General features: G+C 43.1%; 1 protein-coding gene across 1 annotated transcript in view; it reads right to left on the bottom strand.

The window, feature by feature from the left end:
• LOC132818217 (latent-transforming growth factor beta-binding protein 2-like) overlaps positions 1-18408 on the bottom strand; it is a 437178-nt gene that overhangs the window by 351857 nt on the left and 66913 nt on the right. Inside the window, exon 3 of the mRNA XM_060828998.1 lies at positions 16668-16941. Coding sequence (XP_060684981.1) covers positions 16668-16941 — 274 coding nt within the window. The remainder of the gene's footprint in view (positions 1-16667; positions 16942-18408) is intronic.

Here is an 18408-nt window from a genome sequence, read left to right as displayed (position 1 = left end):
GCATGTGGATGGGTAAATGAGAGGGATATGGGCCAAATGCTGGCAGATTAATCCAGGATATCTGGTCAGCATCTATGAGTTGGACCGAAGAGTCTGTTTCCGTGTTGTGCATCTTTATGATTCTTTGACTTGATGAGTTAGGATGAGGGGAAGCTACAGGGCCATTTTGTGAATCGTAGGAAGTGACTCATGGAGCAGTATAGGGATCAGTGCTTGGACTCCAAATGTGCAAAATATATATTGATTCAGATAAGGGACCTATGTGCAATATTTCCAAATTAACGTCAACACAAAGCTGGGTGAGAAGGTGAATGCTGAGAAGGATGCAGAGATGTTTCAGTGTGATGTGGACAAGTTCAGTGAGTGGGCAAATCCATGCAGATGAACAGTAGCAAAAACACTGAGGCAGATTGCAGTCAGTTCTGATACACCACGATAGGTCCGTTCTCGTGCGATCTCGCATTATAAGAAAATCGTGCGATAGCCGTGCCATTTAGACTAATGGGGCTAGAATCATGTTATAGCCAGTACAGGTAAGGAAAGTTCGCATTCCACAAATAACAGTCTAAAATCTCCAATCGTGTCAAAGCCAGTTGGCATTGAAGAAACGCTTTATAGCGGAACTGACTGTATTATCTGAACGGAGTAGTGCAAAAAGATTTGAAGGCCCGATGGTGAAGGTAAGCATGCTGGTGCAGTAGGTGATGGAGAATACAAAATTGAAGAATGAGAGAATTGGAGTACAGGAGCAGGGATGTCTTACTCCTATTGTACAGGGCCTTGGGAAGGCCACACCTGGAATACCATGTACAGTTTTGTCCTCCTTATCTAACTATGGAGGGTGTGTAACAAAGTTTTACCAAACTAATTCCTGGGACAGCAGGACTGATGTATGAAGAGAGTCAATGGGTCGAATTTGCATTTGCAGATACATTCTATTTTGTTCAAAAAGCACACAATCTGCAGGCAGTCAATACATATAATATTTTAAAAATTCCTACTTTGGAAATAGAACCAGTCTGGCTCAAGATTGGGAGACAGCCAGACTCTAACCTCACACCTTTAATAGACTGTCTGAGTTGAGATGTCACTTTCTTTTACTAGAATGTAAAGTTATCTGAATAATGTCACTTGAAATTCTGGGATTTACATATTAATGAACCGAAACCTGCAATCCATTCTAAAAGATGAAAGACTTAACGGCAAACTAGGTTTGTTCAATATATCATTTCAGTTGTATGACACTGTGATCTTTTGCCATAAATTCTGTGTTTTATGATCCTGCTCCACAGCTACCTGATGAAGGAGCAGCACTCTGAAAGCTAGTACTTCCAAATAAACCTGTCAGACTATAACCTGGTGTTGTGATATTTTTAACTTTGTTCACCCTAGTCCAACACCGGCTCCTCTACATCATGACTAGACAAGGTAAACGCAAGAACAATATTCCTGGCGACCACACAGTCCAGAACATGGGGTCACAGGCTAAGGGAACCTTTCTGACCAAGATGAGGAGAAATGTTTTCTCCCCACAGGAGAATGGGGATCTTATAGAACATAGAACAATACAGCGCAGAACAGGCTCTTCGGCCCTTGATGTTGCACTGACCTGTGAACTATTCTCAGCTCATCCCCCTACACTATCCCATCATCATCCATTGGCTTATCCAAGGATTGGTTAAATCTCCCTAATGTGGCTGAGTTGACTACATTAGCAGATAGGGCATTCCACGCCCTTACCACTCTCTGCATAAAGAACCTGCCTCTGACATCTGTCTTAAATCTATCACCCCTCAATTTGTAGTTATGCCCTCTCGTACACATTGACGTCATCATCCTAGGAAAAAGATGTTCATTGTCTACCTTACCTAATCCTCTGATCATCTTGTATGTCTCTATCAAATCCCCTCTTAGCCTTCTTCTTTCCAATGAGAACAGACCCAAGTCTCTCAGCCTTTCCTCATAAGACCTTCCCTCCAGACCAGGCAATATTCTGGTAAACCTCTTCTGCCACCTTTTCCAATGCTTCCACATCCGAAATATGGCGACCGGAATTGAACACAATATTCCAAGTACAGCTGCACTAGCATTTTGTACAGTTGCAGCATGATACTGCGACTCTGGAACTCAATCCCTCTACCAATGAAATCTAACAACACTATCAAACTCTGTGGCAACTTTCAGGGATCTATGTACATGAACTCCAAGATCCCTCTGCATATCCACACTACCAAGAACCTTTCCATTGACCCAGTACTCTGCCTTCCTGTTATTCTTCCCAAAGTGAATCACCTCACATTTAGCTGCATTGAACTCCATTTGCTGTCTCTCAGCCCAATTCTGCAGTTTATCCAAGTCCCCCTGCAACCTGTAACATTCTTACAAACTGTGCACTATTCCACCAACTTTAGTGTCATCTGCAAGTTTACTAATCCAGCCACCTATGCCTGCATCTAAGTCATTTATAAAAATGACAACCAGCAGAAGTCCCAAAACAGATTCTTGTGGCACACCACCAGTAACCGGACTCCAGGCTGAATATTTTCCATCAACCACCACTCGCTGCCTTCTTTCAGAAAGCCAGTTTCTAATCCAAACTGCTAAATCACCCTCAATTTCTTGCCTCTGCATTTTCTTCAACAGCCTACCATGTGGAACCTTATCAAAGGCTTTACTAAAGTCCACATCAACTGCCCTACCCTCATCCACATGCTTGGTCTTGTGGAATTCTCTGCCACAGAAAGTAGTCGAGGCCAAAACATTAAATGTTTTCAGGAAGGAGTTTGATATACAGAGGAACCTTGATTATCTGAATGTCGAGCATCCGAATTTCAGATTATCCAAACAAGATGGCAAGGTCCTGATGTTTGGCTAAACTGTGTTATCTGGCATTTGATTTTTTGAACAAAATATTCCCTGCCCATGTCATTCGGATAATCGAGGTTCCTCTGTAGTTCTTAGAACTAAAGGGACTGAAGGGTGTGGGAAGAAAGCAAAAACAGAGTACTGAGTAGGATGATCAGCCACAATCATATTGAAGATGGAACAGGCTTAAGGGGCCAAATGGCCTACTCCTGTTCCTGTCTTCTAGCTGTTATGTAATAAAGATTGGGGGTGGGGAGGTGGACATCCAGATGGGGAAGATAATGCAGTCCATTTCCCACCTCTTCCTAAATGCTATCAGTGGACATTGTATGCTCCCAATTTCAGGTACATTACAGGTTAAGTAAATTTCAACCAAATTGAATAAGTAACAATTCATAGTAAACATACTTCAGGAAACTGGGAAATATCACACCAGAAAAGCCTGACAACTGTTGCAGTTTGCACAAGCATAGATCAATTCCATTTTGATTTACAAAACTCAAACTTGAGTAGAAAGAATCACAGAGTTTGCCAGAGTCCTTTCTTGTATTGACATGAAGCAGAGTCTTGCATTTTCAAAGCACAAACAAAATATCTTATTACTTTGCTGAAATAGCTCCTCCCTCACTTCACCGGATTAATAAAACTAAACATTATAAACCACAGTCAAACAATTATCTTGTGGAGATCAGTTTAGTTTCCCTACAATATGCAAACAAGCCCTTCAGCCCAACACGTCCACACTGACCCTCTGAAGAGTAATTCACCCAGACTCATTTCCCTCTGACTAAAGCACCCAACACCATGAGCAATTTAGCATGGCCAATCCACCTAACCTGCACATCTTTGTGACTGGAGGAAATCGACACAGACACAAGGAGAATGGGGAAACTCCACACAGACAGTCACCCGAGACTAGAACTGAACCTGGAACCCTGGTACTGTGAGGCAGCAGTGCTAACCACTGCGCCACCATGCCACCCCGAATGTTAGACACCTATGAAGCAGCAAATCCTTTTAAAATTTTCATCCATGTAGCATTGTCCAATAAAAAACTGTTTAATTTACTACCTTTAATAAGTTTATGCCACTTAACAGAATTAATTCAAAAGGATAGTTGAATGTTATCAATTTTAATTACAAATCTTGAAGAGTATGGCTTCGAACACCGGAATCTTTAAAGTCAGGTGCCTGATCAATACTACCCGCTCAAAATTCCTCAGGTTAAAAGTTCAATCATACCTTTGGATACTCATCCTTCTATAAATATGCATATGTGGTGCCTCATGTTTCTGCATTGTCTTTTCTACAAACTGGCAAGGAAAAGGTTTGCTGGACTCCAGCCACCTCTCATACACGGGAGACTTGGCTTCAATCACATTTTCTCCTTCATTTCCTCTTTTGACTTGCACTGGGGCAGCACACATGAACTGATTATTTCTATTCACCGATATTTGTGTGAGTACACTTTGAAAATAATTAATTGGCTATAATGTGCTTCCAAAAGCTCTGACCGAAAATGGACAAATTTTCAATCTAAATCTGACTTTTTGAATATTTCTGAAGCTATGACTACAAATTTTGAATCAGCGAACTGTGGACCAGTATAAGAGGCTTGTGAAAAGTCCTGAATTTTGAAAAGTATGCCTTAATGCTCACTGGTTTTCTAAACTTGATAAGCAGCAGTTCCTTTGGGCTACATGGAGGCTGCATTAATTGGTGTTGATAAGCTGCCTTACATGAATAATTGTTCTGCTGAAAGATCAAACAGAAGACATCTGTTAAATGAGCCACAAAGTTCTTCAAATTAGATGAGAACAAAATACATTCATTAATCATTGGAAGCTAATTCTTCAGAAGCAGCATTCACACACTTAATTGTGAGAAAGAAACATAGTCTTTGACACATTAGGAATTAATCATATTCCTAAAATCATCCCATTGCACTCTCTTTCAATTTAATAAAATACAATGCAAAACATTAGGAATTTAGTTCACCATTCAAATAAAGAAATTTTCAGTCAGATGAATGAATATTAAGAATAGTCCAAGAATTGTTGTGGTTCTGTTCGCCGAGCTGGAAGTTTTTGCTGCAAACGTTTCGTTCCCTGGCTAGGGAACATCATCAGTGCTATTGGAGCCTCCTGTGAAGCGCTGCTTTGATGTTTCTTCCGGTATTTATAGTGGTTTGTTCTTGCCTCTTCCGGGTGTCAGTTTCAGCTGTAGTAGTTTGTATGTGGGGTCCAGGTCGATGTGTCTGTTGATGGATGTTCTTGCCGTTTCCGGGTGTCAGTTTCAGCTGTAGTGGTTTGTATATGGGGTCCAGGTCTATGTGTCTGTTAATGGAGTTTGTGGATGAATGCCATGCCTCTAGGAATTCCCTGGCTGTTCTCTGTCTGGCTTGTCCTATGATGGTAGTGTTTTCCCAGTCAAATTCATGTTCCTGGTTGTCTGAGTGTATGGCTACTAGGGATAGCTGGTCGTGTCGTTTTGTGTCGTTTTTTAGCCACAAAACGACACGACCAGCTATCCCTAGTAGCCATACACTCAGACAACCAGGAACATGAATTTGACTGGGAAAACACTACCATCATAGGACAAGCCAGACAGAGAACAGCCAGGGAATTCCTAGAGGCATGGCATTCATCCACAAACTCCATTAACAGACACATAGACCTGGACCCCATATACAAACCACTACAGCTGAAACTGACACCCAGAAACGGCAAGAACATCCATCAACAGACACATCGACCTGGACCCCACATACAAACTACTACAGCTGAAACTGACACCCGGAAGCGGCAAGAACAAACCACTATAAATACCGGAAGAAACATCAAAGCAGCGCTTCACAGGAGGCTCCAATAGCACTGATGATGTTCCCTAGCCAGGGAACGAAACATTTGCAGCAAAAACTTCCAGCTCGGCGAACAGAACCACAACAACGGACACCCGAGCTACAAATCTTCAGCCAGACTTTAAGTCCAAGAATTGAACACATTTAATCAAAGAATCGGTATAGCGCAGAAAAAGACCATTCAGCCCATCAAATCTGTACCGACCCTCCAAAGAGCATCCCACCCAGGCCCAGCCTTCTACCCTATCCCCATAACCTTGCATTTCCCCTAGCTAATCCACTTGGCCTGCACATCCTTGGATTCCATAGACACCTCAGTGTGGCTAATCCACTTAACCAACACAGCCCTGGAAACTATGAACAATTTAGCATGGCCAATCCACCTAACTTGCATATCTTCAGACTGTGGGAGGAAACTGAAGCATCCAGAGGAAACCATGCAGACATGGAGAGAATGTGCAAACTCCCCACAGACAGATGCCTGAGGGTGCGATCAAACTTGGGTCTCTGACACTGTGAGGAGCCACAGTGCCACCCACTGAGTGAAATTTATTCTGGCTGATAGAGGCCTTCCCCACAAATGGACAAAAATGCATTCTGGGGAGAGATCAAATTATAGACCAGTTAACAAGCTTAAAAAGTGGTGAAGGTTCTTCTTATGGGAACGAGAACATTATTGGAAGGGCAAAATCAGTTTAAGTAAAAGTAATCCTTGAAAATTATACTTGGACTTCCATCTTGATGTATATGAGATGTGTCTTAGTCCCAGCTTTACTAGTTTCTCCATCTGAGTGAGGGCAGAAATTGCAAATCCAGGAAATCTCTGCAAACAGTGTAATGGCAGATGTGAAGATACCTATTGGCAATGCACCCATTAGAGTTCCTTAATCACTGAAGGATACAAGGAAGTAAGGGAAGGATAGGCCTCACAAGGCTGGCAGTCACAGCAGAAGGTGGGGTAAGGGGGCTGGCAGCAAGTGTAGACCATCTCTTCCCAATGCCAGATCTGTCAATTTGGCACTGAGTGCCTGACAATGAGGGATTCCCATCAACATCACTGGGAATATACAAGCAAACAGGCCTGGGTTTATTTCCCCCTACTCGCTGGACAGAGACAACCCCAAACCTCATCAAGGCAGAAGGAAAAAGGCAGCAGGGATCTCCACTCAACACCCTCCAACCCAATTAAATGTCACTCCTACCTCCAATCTCATGTTGAATGAGTATTTTTTACCTACTGTGTGATATAATCCAAGGAATTGCTCATATTAAATTACAAAGACATTTTTTTTGAGGATGGGGAGATGTTAAACACAGACACCCTGAAACTGAATGGTCTTGACTATTCTTGGATTTGTATCTATTGATCATCTACAGCAGTGTTTCCATGTTAATTTGTGTAGTCGGCTCATCTATAAGTTCTTTGGCAGTTCATTAATTCTAATCCAATGGAAGAGAGGAACATTACACCCGGATCACAGCAGTAGAGTGGGGGGCTGTTTGAAGGGGATAGGGTGGTCAGCATTGAAAGACACAAATGTAATTGGGGGTCAGAATTACGTTCAACGAAAGGCTAAGACCTAAAGCTCTGTAAAATCAAAAGCTATGGATTAGAACACAGAAATAGCCTCAAAATTACAACTCAACAAACAGGAAATACTTCCTCGATTAGGGTCCATGAATGGAGGAATATCTTGCGAATGAGTGTGTGTGTGTGTGTGCGTGAAAGAGAGAGATTACATCATACAGAAAGAGAAAGCAGCAAAAGATTGAAATGATGGTACTGATTTGCAAGACTTAATTAGGGAAAAGTGGTTTGCAAAGTACTTTAGACAAAGGCAATAATGAGACTCAATTCTCTCATGTCCAGACGAACATGGCATTCAATGATCTGAATTAAAGCAGGAAGGTTAACATTGAATATTCTGGATCCTCTTGTGATACAGGATTAGGAGGCCCACGTTTAAGTCCCACCTGACCCAGAGGTGTGTAACAACATCTCTGAACAAGTTGATTAGGAAAAATAGGTCAATGAGAAAAGAATGACACTCTTCCCTTTTTGAACTTTGAGAATCAAACCCACTCTTGGTCCCTGCATCAAGATCTGCTCGGATATTTGTCTCATTGAAGACAGGCTCAGGTGCTGGTGGGTATAGATGGAATTAAACAAATGACGGATGTCACAGCAGGTGACACGCAGATAGTGAAGCCCCCGGAGGAGCAACGATTGGATGAGGATGAGCTACCCATCTGCAAGAGGTTCTCCTCAATGAGAGAGTCATGAATTAACAACTCATAGTTATACAGGTGAAAAGAAGAAGGTTTAAGGAACACCACTATTGCATGACGACACTGAAGTCCACTGCTGAAGATCAGACATCACTCTGTAGCTTCTATCTGATTTCTGCCAATATCGAGGAGCCATTTTCTTCATTAAAAGCCTCAAAGCATCATTAATGTTTTGCGTGAGCCTCAAACTACTCAATGCCATATTGTAGCTCTCCTCTGCAGTTATTCTTGAGACCTTTAAAGAAGTAATTGTCCAGTTCATAAAAGTGTATATTTCAACACTCATGTCATATGCTGACATCATTTCTTAGTAATCATGAAGATTTCAAAGGGGGCAGAATAATTAATTATGAAAATCTCTCGGTAAGCTCCTGCAAATCACACTTGGGCTAGAAGTACAGTTTGTATTGGTGGATGTAACCTGGATAACGCACAGGGGGTCATCCTTGCTGTTTAGGAAGTTTAGTAGGTTGAGAGGAAATTCACAAAACAACATGGGATTCACTTATTAAGGAACTTATCCACACAATAAAACTAAATGGATCGATCTTGTTATTGTCTTGGTGTGATTCCAACTGATTGAACTTCCCAGATCTCCTTAAAAGTGGATCAAACTTTGTTTTAATCTTCACCTTATGAATGGGCACTCTTGATAAACCAGCAAAAATTAGATACCTGAAATGGCAGAAGTTTACCATTCTATCAGAATCTCCATAATGTCCCAAGTAATCAGTTGAGGGTGTGAGTAAGAAGGCTGTCTGCTGGCATGTTTTATTTAAGGCAGAATTGCATTATTATTTAAGTGATTTATGCTGGAAACAGAGTATAACTGTGATGCATACACTCCCCTGTATTATGTTTCGATTAATTAGAGTGTGTTTTTACATTGATTATGAGGACTCCTTGATTAACCAGAATAGTTTATCAACCAGCCCACTCTTTTCCCAAAGCTGCTGGTTAATAAAAAAGTTTGCTATATTCCAGTTCTCTGATAAATGCCAGCTCATTCAACATCTTGACCAGTAACATTTTAGTCGGTAATTAGCAGCAGTAAACAAATTGCTGTACACCTTTTCTCATGAGTAAGCTATCCACCTCATTTTGCCAAGGTATCAGTTTCTCTAATCCTTACGATGATCTGAGGAAGAGTCACAGGACGCAAAATATTAATCTGGTTTCTGTCCACATATGCTACCAGACCTGTTGAGCTTTGCCAGCAATTCTTGTTTTTATTGATCATGATCTTTATGGCTGATCAGAATCTTAGCGCTCAGTTGGCTTTCTGTGAATGCTTCCGCTGTTGCACAAGGGACTCAAAATGGCTGGTTCATTTCTAACCAGTCTCGCAGTTATTCCAACTGAGAAAAATTGCTCCAAGAAAGAGAAACTGATTTTCTTCAGGTTTAAAGAGGGTTTTAGAGTCATAGAGTCATAGAGATGTACAGCATGGAAACAGATCCTTCGGTCCAACCCATCCATGCTGACCAGATATACCAACCCAATCTAGTCCCACCTGCCAGCAGCTGGCCCATAGCCCTCCAAACCCTGAAGAAAACATACAGATGCTCCATGAGCTGGTGGAGATCAAACTATTTTCTCTCTCTGACCTGTTCCCATTTCCAAGCCAATCAGTAACTTGACAACCAATCACAGAATTGTTGCCAGGCAGAAGATTTTTGTCATCAGCAACAGGTCACTCACCTATAGACCAATCAAGTTCTTGTTGCCACCCAGCTGCGTCCATGCATTATTCATCTGCAATTAAGATGCTGCTTGCTCAAACAATTATTGCCACATGGGTAAGGTTACTTGGTTTTTAAAACATACAGCAATCCTCAAAATGACTGGCTTTAAAATAGTTCTTTCCCATTTCAGTCCACCATTCACCTGGATAGGTACATGAATAGGAAGAGATTAGAGGGATATGGGCCAAATACTGGAAAATGGAACTAGATTAATTTAGGATATTTGGTCGGCATGGACTAATTGGACCGAAGGGTCTGTTTCTGCTTTGTGCATCACTATAACTCTATGACTCTAATTTTAAAAAACACAAAATTAAGATACATTGTCTTTTCCTTATGTTAAACCTGTACCAAACCAAAATCTGATCTCTGTAATTCAAAAAGGATAGAATGATATCTGAAGAGGATGCAGATGTAATTTACAAAGGATAACACCAGAACAGTGTATAATGGTGTATATATCAGGAAAGATCAGTTTGGGTCTTTTTTCTCTTGAGACAAGAAGGCTAAAGAGATTGCTTTTTTCATTCATTCAAAGGATGTGTGAGTCTCTAACTAGGCCAGCGTTTATTGCGCATTCCTAATTGCCCATAAGGCGATAAGAGTCACCCAAATTGCTGTTAGTATGGAGTTACCTGTAGGCCAGACCAGGTAAGGATGGCAGTGTCCTTCCCTGAAGGACATTAGTGAACCAGAAGGATTTTTCTAACAATCAACAATGGTATCATAGTCATCTTTAAACTCTTAATTCCAGATACTTCTTATTGAACTCAAATTCCCCCATTTACAGTGGCAGGATTCGTGCTGAAGTTCCCAAGGCATTACCTGGGTCTTTGGATGAATAGCCTAGCATTGAAACCATAAGGCCATCACAGATGGTTAAACAAGAGAGCTTCAAATTCTGAAAGGTTTATGGATCAGTTGGGTAAAGATTGACTGTTTCCAGTTGTGAGTGAGGGCACACACCTGAGGCCATTGATATCGGTTAGTCAACAAGAAAGCTAGCAAGACATTTGTAAGAAACCTCTCAACCCAAACAGTGATAAGAATGTGATACAGAAACAGAAATTGCTGGAAAAGCCAAGTAGGCCTGGCAGCATCTGTGGGGAGAAATCAAAGTTTACGTTTCAGGTCCGGTGACCCTTCCTCGACTTCTGAAGAAGGGTCACTGGATCCGAAACATTAACTCTGATTTCTTTCCACAGATGATACCAGACCTGCTGAGCTTTCCAGCGATTTCCGGTTTTGTTTCTGATTTACAGCATCCACCGTTTTTCGTTTTTTAAAAGAATATGATACGCGTTAACACAAAAAAAATGGCTCAAGAGAATAGCATTTAGGGTGAAGTTGAGAGGGATACCAGGGAAAGAAGGGGTTAGACACTTGCAACTTAAAGCAGAGAGGGATGCTCATCTGGACAAAAAAAAACTGGCATGGAATGGCTCAGCTGAATATTCTGTCACTGTAACCCTACGTAATACATACCAGCCAAAATGTATGAGTGTGGTGCTGGAAAAGTGCAGCAGTTCAGGCAGCATCTGAGGTGCAGGAACATTGATGTTTTGGGCAAAAGCCTTCATTAAGAATCAGTCAAATCCCAAAATTCTTAAAGCAGTTTGGCCCTAATAGGAAGATTCCTTTGAGAAGTTAACATCATTAGTTGAATTTTATTGGAAGACAAACTGACATCTTAAATTAAAGAGGGACAGGTTAAATTGAAAAAAAACTTTTTTGCCGACATAACCCCAACTATTTCTGGAGTTAACTGACGGTTGAAAGTGAGCCGGGGTCTGACCCAATGGAAAGAGGTTGGCTACAACATTAAGTATGAATACAAGGCTGCAACTTTACCGGAAAGAAACATAGAAACTTAGAAGATGGGAGCAGGAGGAGGCCATTCAGTCTTTCGAGCCTGCACCATTCATCATGATCGTGGTTGATCGTCCAACTCAACAGCCTAATCCTGATTACTCCCCATAACCTTTGAGCCCATTTGCCCCAAGTGCGATACCTAGCTGCCTCTTGAATACATTCAATGTTTTGGTAACAACTACTTCCTGTGGTAATAAATTCCACAGGCTCACCACTCTCTGGGTGAAGAAATGTCTCATCTCTAACCTAAATGGTCCACCCCAAATCTTCAGACTGTAACCCCTGAACACACCCACCATTGGGAACATGCTCCCTGCATCTACCCTATCTAGTGCCATTACAATGTTATAAGTCTCTATGAAATTTCCCTCATTTGTCTGAACTCCAGTGAAAACAATCTTAATCCAGTCAATCTCTCTTCATACGTCAGTCCTGCCATCCGTGGAATGAGGCTGGGAGACCCTCACTGTACTCCCTCAAGAGCAAGGACATCCTTCCTCAGAAAAAGAGACCAAAACTACACACAATATTCTAGGTGTAGCCTCACCAAGGCCCTGTATAACTGCAACAACACATCCCTGCTCCTATACACAAGACCTCTCTCGATAGAGACCAACATACCATTTGCCTTCTTTACTGCCTGCTGCACCCGCATGCTCACCTTCAGTGACTGGTGCACAAGGGCACCCAGGTCCCACTGCACACTCCCCTCTCCCAATTTACAGCCATTCAGGTAGTAGAACATAGAACATTACAGTGCTGTGCAGACCCTTCAGCCCTCAATTTTGCGCTGACCTGTGGAACCAATCTGAAGCCCATCTATTCTACAGTATTCCATTTTCATCCATATGCCTGTCCAATGACAATTTAAATGCCATTAAAGTTGGCAGGTCTATCACTGTTGCAGGCAGTGCATTCCACACCCCTACTACTCCCTCTGTAAAGAAACTACCTCTGACATCTGTCCTTCTTGTTTTTGCTTTGAAAGTGCATAACCTCACATTTATCCAAATTATACTGCATCTGCCATTGATTCACCCACTCACCCAACCTGTCCTGATCATGGCGAAGGATCTATGCATCCTAGTCACCGTTCACCCTCCCACCTAGCTTAGTGTCATCTGCAAACTTTGAGATGTTACATTTTGTTCCCTCATCCAAATCATTAGTATATATTGTGCATAGCTGGGGTCCTAAACCTGATCCCTGTGGCACCCCACTACCTGCCAATTTGAAAATGACCCATTAATTCTCCTAAGTGTCGAGAGCTTCCTCAAAGTGAGGACGTGCTTGATTCGGGGAAGGGAAATGGCGTTATACTTCCTTTCAGAATCCAGACATCTGCCAGAAAAACTTTTGCAATAGGTGACCACCCTTAAGAAAATAAGATGTAAAAGCAGATGTAGGCCATTCAGCCCATCAAGTCTGCACTGCCTATCAAGTGATCATGGATGATCTGTAATCCTCTAAACCACTTTCCTGCCTTTTCCCACAACCCTTGATTCCTTTAACAATTAAAAATTTGTCTGTCTCAGCCTTGAATGCACATTAATATCTAATGCTTCCAATTAAACCTGTGGGCTATAACCTGGTGTTGTGTGATTTGTAACTTTGTACACCCCAGTTCAACACTGGCACCTCCAAATCAGACCTAGCCTCAATAGCCTTCCACTGCTGTCTGCCCTCACTGCCGTCTCTTGTGATGAGAGGAAGCGATAGACTGAGTGATTTGAAAGTGGGTGGATCTACAATAATGTTAGTCCTGGTGTAGGTTGTTGAGAGGTGGTGAGATACTCCGAGGGAGTAAGGAGAAAGTGCACAGATCATGCAGAGGTGGTGGGTGTAGGAGGCTGAGAGACAGCTGGGATCGAGTGAGGGAAGATGTTGCAGCCCACAATGAGAGTGGTAGAAGGTGAGCCTTGGTACGACATGGGTGCAGTGACAAAGATAGAGCAAGTGTGAGAAAGCAGAAAGAAGGCTGTGACACTTATTCTGTAGGAGCAGAAAAGGATGTGACATTCTCACAGCACTGGGAGAAAGTGAGGACTGCAGATGCTGGAGATCAGAGTGGAGAGTGTGATGCTGGAAAAGCACAGTAGGTCAGGCAGCATCCGAGGAGCAGGAGAGTCGACATTTCTGGAATGAGGCTTGTGAACCAAGGAGGTAGACAGATAAATGAGAGGGGGGGGGGGGGGGGGGGGACTGGGAGGAAACTGAGAATGCGGTATGTAGATAGAGGTGGGAGTAATAGCAATAGGTCAGAGAGGACGGTGGAGTGGATAGGTGGGAAGGAAGATGGACAGGTAAAACAGGTCAAGAGGGTGGTACCGAGTTGGAAGGTCGGATTTGGAATAAGGTGTGGGGAGGGGAAATGAGGAAACTGGTGAAGTCCACATTGATCCCGTGTGGTTGGAGGATCCCAAGGTGGAAGATGACGCGTTCTTCCTCCAGGTGTCAGGTGGTTAGGATTTGGAGGAGGCCCACCACTTGCATGTCCTTGGAGGAGTGGGAAGGGGTGTTAAAGTGTTCTGCCACATGGCGGTGAGGTTGCTTCGTGTGTGTTCCCCATGGCCGAACACATTAACTGCCCCTCCCACTCTGCCAAGGACATGCAGGTGCTGGGCCTCCTCCATCAGCAAATCTTAACCACCCGACGCCTGGAGGAAGAATGCCTTATCTTCCGCCTTGGGACTCTCCAAACACATTAATGTGGATTTCCCCTCCCCCCACCTTATACCAGATCCAACCTTCAAACTCAGCAGCACCCTCTTGTATTGTCCTACCTGTCCATCTTCCTTCCCACCTATCTGCTTCACCTTGCTCTCTGACCTATCATCTTCACCCCCAACCTATCTCACTCTTAGCTACCTTGCCCCCAGCCCCACGCCCCTCCCATTTATCTCCCTGCCCCTCAGCTCACAAGCCTCATTCCTGATGCAGGGCTTATGCCCGAAACGTCGATTCTCCTGTTTCTCGGATGCTGCCTGACCTGCTGTGCTTTTCCAGCACCACATTCTCGCAGCACCGCTGACCCTTCTTCAGCACTGTAGATACTGCCCTGACCTAGGTGGCCAGCTCTAATCAGTCAGGGTGGTGGTGGTGGTGGTGGTTAAGATCAGTCTAGAGTCAGATGGTGAGGGATGCCATATGACGGGTTAGGTAGTTAATGGCACTAGTTTGGGAAGATATAGCAAGGAAATTCAGTAGGCCTTGTTGTCAAAATTCCTCCAAATAATCAACTCAGACATTGCCAAAAAAAAGTAAGAGTCAACCCATTGTGAATGCCTTAAAAACACAGTGAAAACTCCAGGCTGTGTCATCGTGAGAGTGAACCTTCAGTTACCTTTTCAAAACATCTCTGAAGTTGAAGTCATGCAAGGCATTAACACCAACCTCCATCAAAAACCCTTACACAATACATTTGCAAGTTCTCCACCATCTTATAGATGCACACCTTAATGACTTCCCATTTAATCCCTCAAATAGGGCATTGATAATGATCCCTTTGCAAAGCAACCCATTGTCTCTCCTTCCCTAATAGGCTTGGTCACATGACTCTCAATATTAACCTCAACTACGTTTTCACTGTCCACATTTGAAATCGCAGGCAGTTGCAGGGTCAGCACTATTCCATACATTAGTGATGACAACATCAACACTTCTAACTCTGAGTTACAAAGGAAAAGACTCTGGCCTATACAAAAGCAGCAACAACCCAAATTTGTGCACTATGCAAGAAAAAAACTCCTTTTATGAAAGCACTGAGGCAGAAGTTATATTTCAGCAAATCTTTCTCAGACAATTTGCGAAGGGGATTTAAAGAGAAGACACAGCCTACAACTCAGCTGTTGGACAACCAGCCAGTCAGTCATCCACCGTAGGAATCCAAGACTGGCAACTGCAATCTTTGGAGTTTTGGGCTCCATTGTAAAAGCAAGAACACTGGTGTCCCTTGGTTGTATTTCAATAAAGTTGTTACTAATTGAATAATCTCTTCTTCATTCCAATTCTATGTTTCACTTTTTTGTTTGCTTGTGTTGCTTGGTTTTCCACCCCCATCTAATCATTAACTAAACCTTATAAAATCAGAAATTGCTGGATAAACTCGGGTCAGGCAGCATCTTTGAAAAGAAGGTAGACAAGCAGTGGGCTGGAAGAACTCAGCAAGCCAGGCAGCATCAGGAGGTGGAGAAGTCAACGTTTCGGGTGTAACCCTTCTTCAGGATTTTGGTCACATCTGAAACATTGACTTCTCCTGATGCTGCCTGGCTTGCTGTGTTCTTCCAGCCCCTCTGGATTCCAGCATCTGCAGTTTTTTTTGTCTCTGTGGAGAGAAAGCAGAGTTAATGTTTTGGATCCAAAACAATTCTAAAGATGGAGGGTCACTGATCCTGAATCTTGAACTCTTTTATTTTCTCCACAAATGCTGCCTGACCTGCTGAGGTTTTCCAGTAATTTCTGATTTCCAGCATCTGCAGATCTTTGTTTCATATTAGATTAATTACAGTGTGGAAACAGGCCCTTTGGCCCAACAAGTCCACACTAACCCGCCAAAGCGCAACCCACCCATACCCCTACATTTGCCCCTTACCTAACACACAATTTAGCATGGCCAATTCACCTGACCTGCACATCTTTGGACTGTGGGAGGAAACCGGAGCACACAGTCAGTCACCTGAGGCAGGAGTTGAACCCGGGTCTCTGGCGCTGTGAGGCAGCAGTGCTAACCACTGTGCCACTGTGCCGTCCACAAATATACCTCACTTCTGGTTTAGCTTTACCAGAGTGATGCTGTGGTTCTTGTAAAGCCATGGCCCAGAATGGAGCATGGAAATATTGTTTTAAGATAGTTTAAGTCACTTTATGCTTGCAGATGGCTGGGGAAAACAGGGAGAGAGGTTAATTCGAAACCTTACAAACTGTCTGCAACAATATTGATTACCAAAACACTGCATATTAATAGAACACTGATGAGAAAACCATTTCCCTGATGTTCAAAACACCCATGTGGAAGAATAAATCAAACTGCTACTTACACAGAGCTTTGGCCTATTAGTGAAGCTCTATGTCCTGCTGAGGGTTCATTTTTACGCCTTGTCGTGTTTTTTGTGCTGCTGTCAGTCCTCTGGAATATGTTTGAGCGCAAAGCAGACGACCGAGATGGGAAGGATCTTGACGAGAATATGCGGGGTATGTAGGGCTGTTCTGGAACAATTTCTTCACACCTTGAACCCTGGAACCCTGACCGACAGACGCAGAGCTGAGGTCGTGAACACGAGCCTCTGTTCTGGCACGGTGGATCACACACGGCTGTTGAAAAATGCCAAATTAGGAAAAATCAGCAGAATAGAGATTTCAAAAGCAAACAAACAATGTGGACAACACTGAAATAGAGAAACTCACTGTCTTTTTGACAGGGATTAATAAATTGAATATTTGCAGTTCCTTTCTGCCAACAGAGCAAATGATGAGAGAGGATGCCTTTGATTTGAAAATCATGATCAGAAAACTCATAAATGTCTGTTGCTCCCTCACAGCATATTCCTTTTTGAAGTTTGTATTTATGGCCTGTGTCATTTGCAACTCAGATGTTTGCAGTTTCAGAGTCAGAGGTTGTGGGAATAAATCTCAACCCAAAGTAGGTCCTGGAAATCAGATCTAGCATCAAACCCAAGCATGATGTCTCAGTCTTATTGCTAACTACCCTTGCCACATGGCTTTCACTTAGCATTTGAAATGAAAGGTTGGGAATCCACCTTTTTTTACCCAGTCTCACTGAAGTATGACCCTCAGAAATGTGACTGCCTCCCAACAGCCCCCTGAAACGGATAAGTATTCCACTCAGTTGTCTAAAGTCATTTTGAGAAAGTCTGCCGTGATGTGTTAGGTAGTTGGATAGAACTCTTAAGGATAGTGGAATCAAGGGTTATAGGGATAAGGCAGGATACTGATTGAGGATAATCAGCCATGATCACAATGAATGGTGGTGCTGGCTCGAAGGGCAGAATGGCCTACTCCTGCACCTATTGTGTATTGTTAGGTCTACCTAGAAATTTCAAAATGGCGGCAGAGGAGTGCTCCTGAGCTCAGTCGTGGAGGCAGTGACGGTGTTGGCAGCAGCTAGGGACCAAAAGCAGAGACTGTGCCGGTTAGCCACGAGGTGGTTGGTGTACCCGGCAGACCTCTGGCAGTCAGCGGCATCATGGAAGTGGCTGGGGCCCAGAGTGGCACCAGCTCGGGACTCTGGAGGCCTGTGGCGAGGCTGATGAGCCTGGATGGCAGTCGGCAGTGAGACAGCAGTGCAGAGGCATGGAGATGGAGAAATCGAACCTAGTGTGGGGGTCAAGAGATGGGGGAGAGATTGACCTGAGTATGGAACAATTGCAGGCCGATGGCTAAAGAAGGATTGTAATTTGGAACTTTTAACTTTATTTCTTATTTACTACTTCATACTGTGAAGAACTGTCCTGTTGAATTTATAACTTATTTAATCATAGAGTCATAGAGATGTTCAGCAAGGAAACAGACCCTTCTGTCCAACTAGTTCATGCCGACCAGATATCCTAACCTAATCCCATTTGCCAGCACTTAGCGCATACGCCTCTCAACCATTCCTATTAATTTACCCACCTTGATGCCTTTTAAATGTTGCAATTGTACCAGCTTTCACCACTTGCTCTGGCAGCTCATTCCATACACACACCACCCTCTGTGTGAAAAAGTTGCCCCTTAGCTCCATTTTAAATGCTTCCCCTCTCACCCCAAACCTATGCCCTC

The sequence above is a fragment of the Hemiscyllium ocellatum genome, chromosome 8 (genome assembly GCF_020745735.1).
Source record: "Hemiscyllium ocellatum isolate sHemOce1 chromosome 8, sHemOce1.pat.X.cur, whole genome shotgun sequence".
Taxonomy (NCBI): domain Eukaryota; kingdom Metazoa; phylum Chordata; class Chondrichthyes; order Orectolobiformes; family Hemiscylliidae; genus Hemiscyllium; species Hemiscyllium ocellatum.
This window is presented reverse-complemented; position numbering and strand designations above follow the sequence as displayed.